General features: G+C 43.4%; 1 protein-coding gene across 2 annotated transcripts in view; it reads right to left on the bottom strand.

Moving 5' to 3' along the window:
* ANK2 (ankyrin 2) overlaps positions 1–16,391 on the bottom strand; it is a gene marked incomplete at both ends in the record, with an annotated part of 208,602 nt that overhangs the window by 22,187 nt on the left and 170,024 nt on the right. For both annotated transcript variants that reach the window (XM_084252160.1, XM_084252161.1), the window contains 4 exons: positions 447–6,671; positions 9,355–9,376; positions 11,367–11,399; positions 13,246–13,368. In XM_084252160.1, coding sequence (XP_084108286.1) covers positions 447–6,671; positions 9,355–9,376; positions 11,367–11,399; positions 13,246–13,368 — 6,403 coding nt within the window. The remainder of the gene's footprint in view (positions 1–446; positions 6,672–9,354; positions 9,377–11,366; positions 11,400–13,245; positions 13,369–16,391) is intronic.

Here is a 16,391-nt window from a genome sequence, read left to right as displayed (position 1 = left end):
TCGTTAAGTACAAATTATTTTAAAGTACACGAAGGTGACAAGGAAGAGTAACGAATCCTCATACTATGAAACAAAACCCAATCAATTCATGGGCAAAAGCAAAGGAGCTTTTTGGAGGCTCAGGCCGGGACTTCAGAACAACAAAACTCAAAGCTTGCATGGCCTTCCGTGCAGCGGCTGCGAGAGGCAATCTCACCATTGCCTGCTTGTCATGTTGATGTTTCCATAAGCATTCTCATTACTCAATCTTGAGATTGTTTTTGTAGACAAGAGTATATGGAGAAAGCACAGAACACAAAGGGCTTACACAAACACAGTAATCACTACAGAAAGCTTAAAGAAAATGAGACACAAATCACCAAATAAAACAGACACACACACACCAAAGAAACTATATCAAATTCATGACATGCTTAGCACAGGGAATCCCAGTGGCTGGCAAATACCTTCAGCAGAGTCATGGCCATTTTCATCAGGGATGCGTTCAATCAGAGTCTCAATGGACTCATCCCAAATGGGCCTTGTGTCAAAGATGTCCTCGGGAATTGAGTGCTCGGTCTCAACGGGTGGCAGATTTTCGATTACTGACACATCGAGGGCACTACTACTTTCATCGTCTGAAACTAATTCCTGCTCCCTTTCTGACTGTGTGAGTCTATCCACTAACTTGGAAGCCTCGTCACTGATCTCCTCAAAGAATTCTATGGAGTTCCTGTAAATGTCAAAGAAATGCTCCTTACTTTCTTTGGTGGGGCTCATAGCCCCTCTGGAGGATGAGTTGGCGCTTCTGCTCTTAACTGGCAGGCGGGATGCAAACATCTTTGGTCTTACGGCCCCTTCTTCTGACTCTAACTCAAGCCCCTCTTCCCGCTCTCCACTGTGTGTGTCTGTCTCAGTGTAACTTCTAGTTTTCACTGGACATTTGCTCTTGGAGTCCAAAGGACTGGCATCCGATTCAGATTTGCTCCTACTGTCCGACACTCTGCCGGTCATGTCCTGTCCCTGAGGAGCCCCTGTCTGCTGGAGAGATGAATCTGGATGCGAAAGCTGCTGTTCGACTCTTTGGATGGATGCTCTGATGGGAACTTTAGACTTTGGTTTTGTTTCATCTTTGCTTTCCTCATCCAGGCTGGACACAAAGTCTTCCGAAAGGGAACGCTTGCCCTCTGTACATGGAGGTGCTGGGGTTGAGATGGCTAGAGACCTAACAGGAATTTTGGATTTGCTTTCAGTGGAAGGCACGTTCTCCATGGGTGCAGTAGGGATTTCAATGACTGATTTCTGTTCCTCTGGGGAAGAATCGGGTGATTCATCATCCCGCCCTGAATACACAGACCGAGTGACTGTAGAAAAATCTAACTGAACTTGGACAACCTGTTCAGGGGATTCAGAGCAAGATGTCTGCTTCACACTGGACAGAGGGGGTGTATCGCTCGTGTGTGTGGTGAGGACATCCTCCATCCCTGAAGAAGTAGCCTCTTTGGTTGATGTTTCAGTGGAGGCTGAGATCCCCATTGAGGAGTCAAGCTGAGCATCTGAAGCAGAAGTTTCCTCTATTTCCTCACTCAGGTCATCGGGAAGTAAGTCTGCTTCATCCACTGTTTCCTTTGACTCTGAAAGTGCTAGGGACCCAGGCAATGTCTCCGGTTGCGGGGACTCAGACCCAGCAGCCCCTTCCTTCAGGTCTTCAGAGAGTGTCTCGTCCCTAGATTCTTGCCCAATTTGGAAAAAGTGAAAACTTTCATCCGCATAGGACCTTTTGGTCATGTCAATGGCACCACTTCGGGTCATCTCAAACAATTTTCCTTCCTGAAAGAGAAACGGATTTTGCTCACTGGTTGGGGTCCCCTCTTCAGTTGGGGTCCTGGCAGGAGTGGTGTCAGGAGTGGTACCTTGTGATTGTCTGTCTACCATCAAACCAAATATCTTTTGTTCCTCCTCCTTCACTCGAGCCTCAAAGGCTTCATCATCCTCACGGATTTCACTCCACGAATCAGAATCCACGTCAGTTTTTGTGATGATGACTTTGCTTATTTGCTCACCAACAACTATTGATGTATTTGTTGTAGTGGACTCTGATGATGAGGGGGCTCTGTCTGATTGCATTTCCCACAAGGTACTCTCTTGCTCGGATGTTATTTCTGAGTTCTCGCTCTGCAAATTAGATTCTCTACTCAAAAGAGTCCTACTGGAGGAGCTCGTCACTACGTCTTCACCAGAGGACGTGATGGTAACGGAATACATTTCAGAAGAGTGAAAAGTTGTGTGTCCTGTCTCTGTTTGGGTTTTGTTTTCTTCACTAGAGAAAAAGGATTGGGAAGGGACATTTTCATAAGGACTTATGATTTCAGGGTCATAAATGTCATCAGTTTCAGCCAGGCCAGAGGCCAGAACATCTGCAGACAATCTGTCTGTCTGAGCCGTAACCGATGAGCCTTGAGTGGAATGGTCTTTTGCGAGGTCCTCCAAAGTTTCCTCAGTGTTTGTGAGCTCCATTTTTGTAGTAGAAGATGCAGAGGCTATGTCTACACCTATTTCTTTTCCAGTGGATGCCGGACAATGAGGCAAAGAGGCCAAAGATGAAGAACTTGCACTGGGGCAATCTACTTGGGGGGATTCTGCTTTAGAAATATCGATCTCCTCTCTATTTGTGTCTTTTTCATCAATGTCCTGGAGAACTGATTCCTTCTGGACACCTTGCTGGTCAGTGACATCACCACCAGGGGAACTCTGGAGAGCCGAAGCAACGGGTATGGCCAAGCAGCTGGGACTCCCAGCCTCACACCCATGGCCCTCGCAGATTTTTGGTTGATTAGCATCTTTATTTAGATCATTGTAAGACATGTCTGGCCCATTGGTACAAACACTATGACTGTCTCCAGGGCTACGGGATTCACAGTCTGTTCCTTCTGGTTGACCTGCGTCTCCCTGAAGATCTTCACTCATCTTGAAAGTATATTGTTTGGAAACTATAGGCTGGAATTGTACTTCCTCGGGACTGGAATTGGAGTCCATGCTGGATGGAAGCGGGGACGGAGGCTGTACTCGAATCACAGGTTCTGGTAAGAGGCCAGAGTCAGCACCTTTCTTCAGCTGTGTCAACTCAGGTTCACTTTCCGAGGAGGAAGAAGTCTTCCTGCTCTCCGACGTTACCACCACGGGGACATCGCCTTCTCCCCGAGCACGCTCCAAGGGGGTGGCCTCATCGGCGCCTGCTGAACAGTCAGCGTCTGGGTCAGAGGCTGACGAAGACTCCTCTTGCTTGGCTTCTTTTTTGCAGTCCCTTTTCTGCTTTGCTTCTTGCTCAAGTTCATCAAACGTTTTGATCTTAGTTACCATTTTAAACATTTCCTCTTCGGGTGTGAATCTCTTTTTCTCCCCGTTCTCTGACTCATCCTCCTCTGCACATTCATGAATCACGGCTGGTTTGGGAGCGCTTGCCTCTGTGGCTTTGGGGGTCACCTCATAGCTGACTTCTTCCGAGCTGGGGGTGTCGGGAGACAGCGGGCTCTTCCCTGAGCTCTCCATGAGTGACGTCTGCTCCAGACTGTCATCCTCGGCACTGCCGTCAGGGTCTCGGAGCAGCCTGGACCGCACAGAGGCCACTTCCGCCAAGAGTTCTGCCTTCGCCATGGCTGCAGGAAGAGGAAAGTGACTGGGGAGCACGCCAGCCTTCATCTTTGGTTCCACCGGGCTGCTTTCAAGAGAGTCTCGGCAAGGGGATTCTTTGAGAGGGCTGGGCTCCAGAGAGTCGGGGGTTTTGTGTGAGGAGTTATCCTCCAGCACCGGGCTGGCCTCCAGCGAGTCTTTGTGGCTCACTGCAAAGGATTCATCAGCCCCGGGACTGAGGACCTCACTGTCCCGGGAAGGGAGGGCAAGTTCTAATCCTTGGGGACTCCTTACAGCTCCTTGGGGCTTGGCCTCAGACCCCGTTGCTGCCTCTGACATTACAGATGCATCGGGCAGTGGTGATGAGGCCTTGGTCTCCTCTGAGAGCTCTGGGGTCGTGGATTCCCGAGGGCCAGTCTCAGTTTGTGTCTTGTGGGCTGAGCTAATGTGCGTAAGTTGTCCCTCATCACAGGACTCATCCCCCATCAGTCCTTGGGGGGTTTCTTTTGCTAACGACAGGCTACAGCTGCCAGGACAATCACGCTCTTGCTCGGGGTGCGCGTCCTCGGCGGGGTCTGGTGTGGCTTCTGTGAGCACGCTCTCCGCAGAAGGTTCTGGGCCCGCAGGCACCGCATCTGGCTCAGAAGCCGCGGTAATGTCTTTGTCTGAGGGGTGTTCTTTTTCAGAGTGGGCCTCTGCTGGCGCTTCTAACTCGGTAGTTCCGTTTGGTTGCCCGGTTTGCTCCTCATCTTTCTTCGGTGAGAAAGAAAGGCTCTCTGGGCTGGTCTGAGGGGTCTCGGCTAGGCCCTCGTGCTTATAGCTTTCCTCTGAACTGACCTGGGGGGTCCCTTCCATCAGGCTGCCGCAGGGAGAAGCGGCCACCCCTTCCTGCTTGAGGCTTTCGGAACTGCCGTCGTCGAGAGCCCCGCTCTGCGCAGAGAGAGCCGGGGGGAATTCGTCCTTCAAGTAATCCAGGGGGAATGTCGTGTTGAAAGGACTGGTGAGCACTTGGTCTAAGTGAATCTGGGCCTTTTCGGGCTCCTGGCTCAGGCGGAACTGCTGGTATTTGTCATTGTCTTCCAGCTCCTGCTTGATGACCGCGGAAAAGTCCGTGGAGGTTTTCCTGTCTGGGCTGATCTGGAGATCCAGGTCCCCCTGGTCCTCAGCCAGCTTGTCTTTGGGGACTTCGCTCTCTTTATGGCTTTCCTCTTCTGGGGTTGGCGGAACAGGCTCAGGCAGCTTGTGGCTGAGAGTTTTCTCCTTTTCTCCGGCGGCCTCCTCTCTCTTTAACCCTAAGGAGGAGACACGGAGCCCCCTTTTGGACTCCGAAGCGCCTGTCACCAGGAACTTCTGGCCTCGCCTGATTGTCTGACTCTCCGATTTCTGGGTTTCTTTGTGTGTTGGCGTCGGCCCCTTTTCTTTCTCCAGCCGACCTTTGCCTTTCTCTGGGGGCTGCTTCTGCTTGGCTGACTTGTGCTCAAAGAGTCCCGTCTTATGTTTCGACGGGTCCTGCCCCGACTGGAAAGCTTTCATCAGCTCCCGGACAGACATGGTCTCCTCGATCCTCTCCGTCTTGGAGGTGGGGGAGACAGGGGGCTGCTTGTCCGTTTTCCCGGCAGGGGACACGGGAAGGTGCTTCTCGGTTCTCCCCGGGGTGGTGCCCGGAGGATGCCTCTCCGCTCTGCCAGAGGGCGACACGGGCAAGCGTTTCTCTGTCCTCCCAGGCGACACCGGTGGGTGTTTGTCCGCCCGCCCGGAGGGTGATACAGGGGGACGTTTGTCTGTTTTACCGGAAGGCGAAACAGGCAGGTGTCTCTCTGCTTTTGTGGAAGACGACACAGGGGAGTGTCTTTCGTTTTTGGTTGAGGGGGACACGGGGGAGTGCTTGTCCGTCTTCCCGGAGGATGACATGGGTGAGTGCCTTTCGGTTTTTGCAGAAGGGGACACGGGTGAGTGTTTCTCGGTTTTGTTTGACGGGGACGGAGGATGCCTGTCGGCTTTGGCAGAGGAGGAGAGGGGGGAATGTCTTTCTGTTTTCGGGGAGGGGGACACGGGCCCGTGCCTCAGAGAGGGCGACGCAGAGGCCGGCGTCCTGGGGGCTGGCTTTTTGGGGGCATCCTCTTTGCCTTTGACCCTGACGGGCAACTTGCTTCGACCCTTCTGTTCATCTTCCACTCGTTTCTGAAGCGCCTTCACTTTGTCCTTTATGGAGCCAATGGGAGTTTCTTCGATCAGAGGCGACGTGGCCTTGGCGGTGGGAAGAGGCTCAGGGGCGAGGCCGGGGTCCTCGTCCAGTGACTCTTCCGAACTCCCTTTTTTAAACTCGGTTTTCTCGGCGCCAGTTTGCAAACGATCCTCTTTGGGTTTCTGCTTCTCTTTCAGTTTCCTCCGCACCGGTTTCTTTATGCCTGGGCTGGGTTTGAGCTGTTTCTGTGTGCTTGCTGTCTCGTCCGGGGGAGCGCCCTTCCCTCGGTGCTCAGACATGGCCTCACGCCTGTCCCCGGCCGTGTCGCCAACGCTATCCGTTCGCCCTTTGTGAGGCGGCGCAAAGGAATTTAGGTCCTCAGTCAGGTAGTTCACGAGCCCAGTTGGGTCCTTGTCTACCTTCACTTTGGTCTCTTTCTCTAGCCTGACTTCTACGCACGGGTACTCCGTGATTTCTACAGCTGCCTTTTGCTTTGCCTCCTCTATTTCCTCGTCACTGACAATAACCCATTCCTCGTCCACTAATTCTCTCTCCAGCTGGGACCTGGACACACTGCCTTCGTCTCGGCTGCAGGTCCCACTTCTCAGAATCTCATTCACTTTCTCTAAGTCCTCTTTGACGCGTTCGACGATTTCAAAAGGTTCTCCCGGCTCCTCCTCGGCTGCCTTCACCAGCTCCTTCACTTTCATGGACCCTGCCCTGCCAGGCCCATCTGTGGTCAAGATGGCCGTCATCTTGATCAAGTCTTGCTTCATCTCAGAAACTTCAGAGAGCAAGTCCGGGCTTGCCAGAACAGGAACTTCATTAACCAGGTGACTTTTCAGGACAGATGTTTCTGTAGACTCTGTCTCATCATCTTTGATGTGAATGAAAAACATCGAAAGTAAAATGGAAATCAAAAAAGATATTGGCAAATGTAATCAGGACTGAAATGACACAGTGTCTTTTTTCCTGTCGTGGTGGGAGGGAGAACAAAATGGGCTGGGAATGGTGGATCCACAAGTTCTCAGGATACGAAAGCAAAGCAAGGCTAACGGAAAAAAAATCCATAAATAAATAAAACTGAAAAGGAAAAATGAGCAGGAAATAACTTGCTTAATTTTCTCACGTGTAGCACATCCACGCATCCACGACAAAGCTCTAACAGATAACCGACACACACACAAATATCACAAATCAAAACAAGAACAGACGCAGTGAAATTACACAGAGGATCTCAAGATTGTTCAGATGTTACGATCAATGTTGAAAAAAAAAAAAGGAACATGGGGAAAAAAAGGAAAAAAGCATTAGAAATCGCAGAAAGTCGATTTCCTCTAGGAGAAAGCCAGTCGTAGCCAACTCAGACGACCTTTGAAGGACACAGATATCACTTTTTACTCATATAAAAAAAATCTGGGCTCCCACGTGTTTAGTTCTGCCAAGACACGATGACTATGGAAAATACATCTGAATCAGCTCCAAACTGGCGTTTCATCTAAGGGAAATTTACACCTAACAGTAAAACAGACGGTCTGGTGCTAAGAGGCATGGCCCTTTCCACGAGCAACCTCCTTGTTGAGACACAGAATGGACAGACCAAGGAGGGAAAGGAGAGAAAGGGAAAGAAAAACAACCAGAACAACAATTGTGATGAGATTTATGTGTGAGTCCAAAGTTAAAATGTGATGCATGGCAACCAAAATCAGACAGTCACACGACACGCACACAGTTTATGTAAGCCAAGTTATTTCCATGCAAAGCAAAGGTGGAGGGAAACCGGTGAGAGAGGCAGCTTTGCTGAGCGCATGGGCGGAAGGATGGTTAGGAATTAGAATGGATATGAGAAACATTACTGTGGTGAAGCACATTCATTTCCCTGCACATTTGAACGAGGTCCCTAGGGTGCTGAACGCAGTGGATATGGGCATCAGTAGAGGGCGCACCCCTTCATAGCAAGGAGGAAAACTCAGTCAAACTCTTAGGATTAACTCATGGGACTTAATCAACAGAGATCATTTTATGCCTAGAGGAAGATTATTCAGTGATTGCCTTTAACCTAAAATAAGGCCAAACAGGAGTCTATTATTTGAATTTTTTAAAACTTCCACAAACGCCTGGGAGTCACTTGGTAGAATCTGTGGCATTACTGCACAGTGCATTTTTTTTTTCTTTTTTAAATGATAGAGCCAGGTAGATGGATTCATTTTTAACTCCTACTAATTTGTCTCCAATAATAAAGGAGAGGGCCATTTAAGATAAGCACAGTTGTCCCAAAGAAGAAATCACTATCTATTGAGAGAATCACTATCTACTGAGGAGCTATACTCTGTGAATAGGCACATATAAAAATATATTAAAATAGTTTATATAAAGAACAATTACTTTAATTACATAGTTCAGGGAAAACATCCAGAATTTCCAATATTCTAGTCATGGATAATGATTTAAAATCAGGGTAAGGAGACTCTCAATTAGAAGCATTCCAATAACTGAGCAGTAAATTTCACTGTGCTAGAATTAAAAAAGAAAAAGAAAAAAAAATAATCCCTCTAGTCCTCTAGTCTTTTACGGGGCTAGACGACCACAGTAAACATGGTTCTAAGTTTTCTCTTTTTAGAAATACCACACTCAAATACAGTAAATTAAATCTTAAGTTGAATTAACATTACTTTTTTTTTTCATTTGAAAAGCATTTGGGGTTTAAAGGCAATAAAGAAACCTACAAAATTCCACTTCTTCACATAAGTAGCCAGAGAGAGTCCCAAAAACAGGCCAACTAGCTAATGAATTAAATGAATGCTGCAAACCTGGATTAACTTCTAAGAGCACTCTCTGCAGGTCTAGAAATCCCAGTTTTTTCCGCACTAGATAACATCCAGGCTCTGCATTATTTACAATTAGCCGTATCAATTACACACAGCCATGATCAGTGATTTCATTAGGAGGCTTCTACTTCTGCATTCCTGGCACTTATTTTTTTTTTTTTTTTTTTTAGAGAGTTTTCACCAAAATCCATTAGGTCTTAGGCCTGAATAAGCCAGTTACACTTCACCACAGTAAGGGATGCAAGGGGCGGGCAGGGCAGGGGGAGTAAGCTATAGCTGAGAACTACTGGACAGTATCACTTTTGTGGGTGGAGCCTACAAATAGAACCATCTCTGCGGAAGTCAGTGCCACTTCGAATAAAAAGTGATACTGTCAGGTCAGTGCTTAAAAAAAATGAGATGACAATGTTATGCTAACAAATGGACAAAAACGGTAGCTAAGGTGGGTTTCTAAACAAGCATAACAGCAATAGCAGGGTTAACAGGGATATCAAAAGAAAGTGAATGCTTAGATGAATAATCATCGCATTTACTGCTAATCAGCTCACGAATTAGATATCCTTGTAATTTAACTGGCCAAGCTGCTTTTCTCAATATATATTAATGATTAATAAGAATATAAAAATATCATTATTATAGTGGTTAGTAATGGCAACTAGCTTGCATCTTAATTCATGCTTCTCTTTACGATAGCCAGCTTTCAAACAAACTCAATTTTATTTAAAGTCTTACTTTTTTCTGATGTCATATCGATCTGAAAGAAAACATACATAAATTGAATGGTTACAAATCGCGTCTTGTCTCACAGCCCCCGATGTGTACAATACGCTCCTACTCATAACTATATACACACAGGGGGACACACCGCATGGTAGGGGAGGCGCACAGTAATTGACTACGGTTCTTCCTGAGAGTCTCTCTGATTATTAACTTTGAAAAAACAAATCTCCTTTCTGGACACTGCTGGTAGAAAGTCCTTTCTCACATGTTACTTCTGGGAAGACGGGATTGAGGGTGTGTTCGATGTTAGAGATACACATTAGGGGCAAAGCCAGGAAAATGAGGTGGTATTAAACAGTGTCAATTTAGTTGAGAAAAGGAAAGAAAGAACAAGTAGCATGCCAGGGACAGAAGTATCTCCAGTATCACTCATTACAAGCCAGAATGCCAGATCCCGACAAGAATACAAACTGGATCTACTGCCTTGAATAGTTGCCCCCAAATATTCAAAAGCATACACACTTATGGAGGTATGAAGCTGTACTTCCCAAATAACACAGGTTGACAAATGAATGGTAAATCAAGAAAATTTCATTAAAAAAATTTCAACTGAAAAATCATAAGCCTAATGGGGAAAAAAGTCTTATTTGAATACAGTTGATTTCATAAACATATTGTTCCTTCAAGAGGGCGTGTAACTATTAATCAGAATAGCTTTGGTGATGGAGTCGCCAAGGACAGGAAGGAAACTGAACAGGTGAGACAAAGAAAAGCTACAGGTAAGGGAAAGAATGACTCTGTCTTGTCATGGGTTATTATGTGTATGCTCGTACACAGCAGGACAAGGAATCTATATAGGACCGCTTCTCTCGTCCAGCTCTATGGCCAGGTTATCTGAAAAAAAAAAGTGACTTCAGGGGGATTCTTTTTAACTAAGTAAGACCTGCCATTTTAAGCCGGTGGGTGCAAGGGTATTTATTTTTTTTTCTTGATATTTTTGTATTTCCAACCCACCACCATGACATTTAAAAAAAAATTAAAGTATATTTGAAAACATGTATTTGCAACTAATAATAATTGCATTTGTCTATCTCAGGAGGAGGAAATGACTGACATATTGATAGGTAAATATAAGGACCTTTTCAATGACTGCTTTCATTTCTATGGTGATGTCTGGGCATTTTATGATCTTTTTAAGGAAACAACGCATACGTGCTTTAAAATACTGTAGCAGGTGTAATGCAAATGGCTGTTTACTAATATTTAAGGTCACCTCTTTAAGCCTTGATTTCTTCACCTAGGACATAGCATCTCTGATAAGACAACACACAGATCACAGGGTGAGAGAGAAATCAGTGTTGGTGATTTATGGGGAGCACTTGGAAAAGGACCCATCTTACAAGAAGGTTCTCCATTAAGATGTTACTATAGTCTAAAGGATGAATTATATGCCCTTCAAGTTTTTTGGCCTTAGTGGTTCTCAAACTCTTTCACTTTTAGGTTTAGGACTCCTTTACATTCTCAAAATTATTGAGGAGCCTGGAGAAGTTGTGGTATGTTTATAATATGTAATATATAAACATTGCAAATTAAAGTTGAGAAAATGCTAGAATCCATTCCATTAATAACCACAGTGGTTATATCATATGTAATATAGCATCTGAAACATCCCCCTGTAGTTAGTGACACGAGCTTGTATCTTAGAGCTATTTAAAGAAAAGTTCTGATTTTCAGTCATCTCTCGACCAATCTTTGAGACTCACTGAGATGTTTTAGTCTTCCCCACAGCTGGGAGAGAAAAACATATCCACAGAGAAAGGAGATTTACAGGGAAACGTTCCTGTTTTCTGAAGTTAGTCCACAAGATGAGAATACAGGGACTTAGAGGGATTAGGTAAAATGGTGACCCTTTAGTGACTAAGGACAGTCGTTTATCCTTCTTAGAACACAGGGTAACCATGTGCTCTTATCAGAGGTTATAACAAAGACACAGTCATTACCAAGTGACACTGTCACAAAATTACCTCTTCCTCCTGTTCTTGATCTGACTCTGATTCCTTGCGCCCCAAGATGCCATGCAAGACGGAAAAAAAAGAAAGCAGGAAGAGTAGAGAGTATTTAGAAGAAAAGCAAAGATTAAATACCCTGCCAACAAACAGCCACAGGTAAGCATACAATCAGCCTTGTCTTATTTTTCCCTATTAACATTTTTTAAAAATAGGCACAAAGGAGGATTGGTCTAAATGTGAAAGTCTGTAGACTTAAAGACAAAAGAATAAAAATTATAATTTATTAGATAAAGGAATTAAAATGATGACTATACCAATTCCTGAAGCTAGATTTCCAGCTGCCTCAAAGTATGACATTTAATGGACTTGATGAGATATATCTATCGAAATAAGAGATGATATCCCATTACCTATAGTACCGGCCAAAAATGTTAAAAGCCACAAATAAGCATATGGTGAAAATAACTTCAACACCTAAGCAATATTCAAGAGTTCTGTTATAATAAAGAACTAGTAAATTGTAAAGTAGATCTGAAGTATGCAATGTCTGGCATTTTCTTCTTCTCACTAAATGGAAAGATGTCCTGAGGATCATAGCATTAATAACAGTCTGATACTTCCTGACTTAGAAATATAATGTAATAACTTAAATGCTTTCTTTGATATCGAAAGCTCATTGGCCTCCGAGACAAAGCTCATTCATCTTTGTATTTCACTAAGGTGTTGTGCCCACAGTGGAACCTGATTTTGTGTGGTTCTTATTTGGCCTCTGATTTGGTGACTGACAAAAGATCAACATTACAAGAGCCAAAGTAAACTCTGCAGTAACCAAGTGCAATCAGACAACATGAGTGTGAGTCAATGCACCTGTTGCTATATTCCGATTCTTGGGAGACTTACCTGGGAAATATCACATTTTCTTTTTACCATTTAATAAGAATTTACAATGTTAAGCATGGTACTGTTATTCCCTAGTGGACTGATATCTTTACAAGAATAATAATTTCAGAAAAATATACTGTGGTGGGTAAAAATTAGTATAGGAAATGCTTTGTTTCATGGAGTTCAGATAGAGGCTTTGAATTAGATTTTGTTTGCTAGATCTCCCTGTCACTGTCCACACACGTGAACAACCAGCTACAGTTTCCATTAAAAAGAATACCGATCAGAAGTTTCTTCAATGATAAAAAGACATTATCTCCAGCATTTATTGAATTCATTCTGTTGTCTGATTTGATCAGAATAATAAAGGATTCGGTAACGGGGACAGGTTTGAATAGGAGCAGGACCTGCAGGTCGAATTTGGAACTATTGCATTTTTCCTTTCGACAATGTTTCAGATCTGCTCCTTCTATCACAGCAGTACTGTGCATTCCAGTTATGTTAAAACAGTTGAAATATTAATTGGATATCCCTAAATTACTACAGGCGATACCATGACTAGGTCATCGTTTTAGCAATAAGATAACAATAGAGTGCTCTGAAGTCAGCAATCTATGATCCAGCCAGGCGTTGGTAGTAGAGGCTAATGGACTCAGAATATTTTTCTAGGGCCCAATGCAGTAGAGTGGTTCTAAAAAAAGCACATAAAAAACGATAAACAAAGCCAATACTATTTTGAAAAATTAGCCCACACTGTTAAATATTAAATTCTAATGTTCTTCCTTATCCAGTATGTGTGCATTGAAATTTTTCCACCAATATGAATTTCGTGCAAAGTCACGTAGAGCTGCTTTTTCCTTACGTAGAGGGAAAACTACATCCGACAGGGTATCAGAAGCGACTGTTACAATCCTTGCATTTGGTCTCTTTGCTTTTGTTTATTTTAAAGGATATGAAAGTCAAATTCTATACTGTCTGAATGGCAATGGCACTACAGCAGCCTTCACAATACCTTTGTATAGACTGGCAGCGTGATGTTTAAGTTGCAGATAGCTTGATGGACCAGGCCTCTCGTGGATTTTGGCTCTTTCATGAATGATAGTCGTCCGCAAGGTTCCTGAGTTGTGTCACGTACCTTGAAGAAGAAAGACACGTGCTTCACCCCTATTTGACATCTGTTTAATGTAATTAGATGACCGTCAAAAGAACCAATGAAAAATAAAATTCATTTAAGTAAGAATTTAGATATGTTCCTTTTTTCCTTTTCCTATTTCCATTTAGAATGACTTTTAAAGAATTCTTTTGCTTTTAGAAAAAGAAAAATACCGGATGGTCTCACTCATAGCAGGAATCTAGAAAACTTAAATAAGGGACCAGGAAAATGAATAACTATAAGAAAGTGAAAATCAAAATCAACAAAAAACTATGAACCAGAGACACTTTTAGGGGGGCGGGTGCGGGAGGGGAGGGATTGGGGTCAGAATGGGGGGCTGCAATTGTATGGGGAATATAACAATAAAATTTATAAAAAAAAAAAAAGAATTCTTTTGCTTTTAATAGGTTGTAGTAAAATATTCATAATATTTACCATTTAACTATTTTAAGGGCATAATTCAGTGGCATTAATCCTATTATTAAAGTTGTGCTGTCCTTGATACTGCTGCAAACTTTTCATCATGCCATATAGGAACTCTGTGTCCATTAAACAATAAATTTTCCACTGCCTGGAGGCCCCAACATCTAAAAACCTCTATTCTGGGCCTCCCTGGTGGTGCAGCGGGTTGAGCGCAGTGCTATGAAGCTGCCCACCACCACTGTAGCATGGGTTCGATTCCCGGCCAGCCAGGGAGATTTCCACATGGCGCCGCAGACCTCTCCTGTCTCTCCCGCTGCTCCCCTCAGCAGTGTTTTCGGTTCATCTGCCTGTTCTGCTCCCCGCTCTGCCTCTGGTGAATCCTCTCGCCCCAGCGCCTCTGGCCTATGCCCCAGTTCTTGTATAAATAAAATAAACCTTTAAAAAAAAATAAAAACCTCTATACTGCTTTATGTTTCTATGGATTTGCCTATCCTAGGTATATCCTATGAGTAGAGTTTTATAGTATTTGGGTTATTTCACTGAGCATAATATTTTCAAGGATTGCTCATGTTGTAATTTCTTTTTCTTTAATTGTGACTAAATAGACAAGGGAAAAATTTATCATTTCAACAACTGTGATGTGGACAGTTCAGTGATATCAAAGTATATTCACATTGTTGAACAAGCATCGACACCACCTTCAGCACTTTTTATCTTCTCCTACTAAAACTCTGTCTATTAAGCAGTAACTTCACAATTCCTCCTTCCCCTACCCTTGGCAACCATAATTCTATTTTATGACTCTATTTATATGACTATTTTATAGAAATGGAACCTTTCAATATTTGTCATTTGGTAGCTCACTAGTTTTATTTAACGTTTACCCATGTTGTATCATGTGACAGTATTTCTTTCCTTTTATAGGCTGAGTAATATTTCATAGTCTATTGTATGCATGCACTACATTTTATTTATCCATTCATCCACTGAAGGACATGTGGTTTGTTTCTCTTTGTGTTACTATGACTAAATCTGCTATGGACATTGGTGTGCAAGCGCTTTCAATTCGTTTGGGTCTGTATCTTGAAATGCAATTGTTGGATCACATACTAATTTTATATTAAACTTTTTATGGAATCACCATACTGCTCTTCACAGAGTTTATACCATTTTACACTCCCACCAGTAATGCATCAAGATTCCAATTTGTCCACATCCTCACCAACATTTGTTATTTTCCGTTTTGTTTATTTGCTTTGGATCATAACCATCCTAATGGGTATGAAGGGCTGTCTCAGCGGGGTTCTCTGATTTGCATTTCCCTAAGATAAGAAACACTTATCGGGCCTCCCTAGTGGCACAGCAATGAAACTGTCCACAGCCTCTGCCGGTTCCATTCCCCAGCGGCCAGGGAGAAACCCACATGGCGCAGCAGACCTCTCCTGCTTCAACCGCTGCTCCCCCGAGCAGTGTCTTTGCTCCATCTGCCTGTTCTGCTTCCCGCTCTGGCTCTGGTGAATTCTCTCACCCTCCCGCGCTTCTGACCTGTACCCCAGTTCTTGTATAAAATAAATAAATAAATCTTTAGAAAAAAAAGAAACACTTATCCTTTTCCCATTTTAGTATTGGGTTGTTTATAAGATGACTTTTGCATATAATGTTATCAAATATTAGCTTAATTATACAGCTGTCTGTGTTAAGTAGATCCATAACCTCTCAGCAATTACTGCTAAATGTAAGAATCTATCATAAAACAATCAAACCAAAAATGGGACAGTAGTGATCCTGGGAAAACTTAATAAAAGAGGCTTGCATACATGTCCTTGGAAAAATCCTGAGATATTAAAATAATAAAAGACGTTATTGCCGATGTAAAGTTTGTGAATTAATGGTCACAAGAAATAAACTGCTAGGCCAGCTTCTATCTATTGAGGATGGAGCATTACGACTTGTAGATTAGTGAAATATATTGTGAAAAACGGGGGGGGGGAAGGGTGGCTGGAAAAATGGAGCAGAACAGAATTATTACTTTCTTTTGATTTTATGAAAATCTCTCCTCTATTCCCACAGGTTTTTCCCTGTTTAGAATTAGAATCAAGAATGAAACTGTATATATCATTGTCAAATCCCTAGTATGGATTCATATTTCCAAACAGAGACAACAAATTCATGTATTGAAGTGTCTCTATAAATGTTTGCTCAGTATTTATTCAAGTGTCTGAGTCTACAACTCTGCCTGGGATAATCTCATTAGCATGAGATCCCTGTTCTTTTGAGAGCTTTTACTTTAACAAGTTGTCACTTAGAACTCATGTGGTCTCCGCATTTGTAAATAATACACATTTGAAAAAATTAACCACAAACATTTTAAAAGAAAGAAGAGTATACAAGTAGTCTTTCCTTCAAATTTAGAAAAGAACAGCCAGCAATTCTAACTAAGGAATTAACTACTTGTCATTTGTTGTCCTAAACGTAGTTTATAATTAAAACTTAAGGTTGAGTTTGAATTTCAAAAGTGAAACGGTTAGTTTCTTCTTAAAGTTTTACAGATCTAAAACAATATATACACACACACACACACA

This window comes from Talpa europaea (assembly GCF_964194135.1).
Source record: "Talpa europaea genome assembly, chromosome: 13".
Taxonomy (NCBI): domain Eukaryota; kingdom Metazoa; phylum Chordata; class Mammalia; order Eulipotyphla; family Talpidae; genus Talpa; species Talpa europaea.
This window is presented reverse-complemented; position numbering and strand designations above follow the sequence as displayed.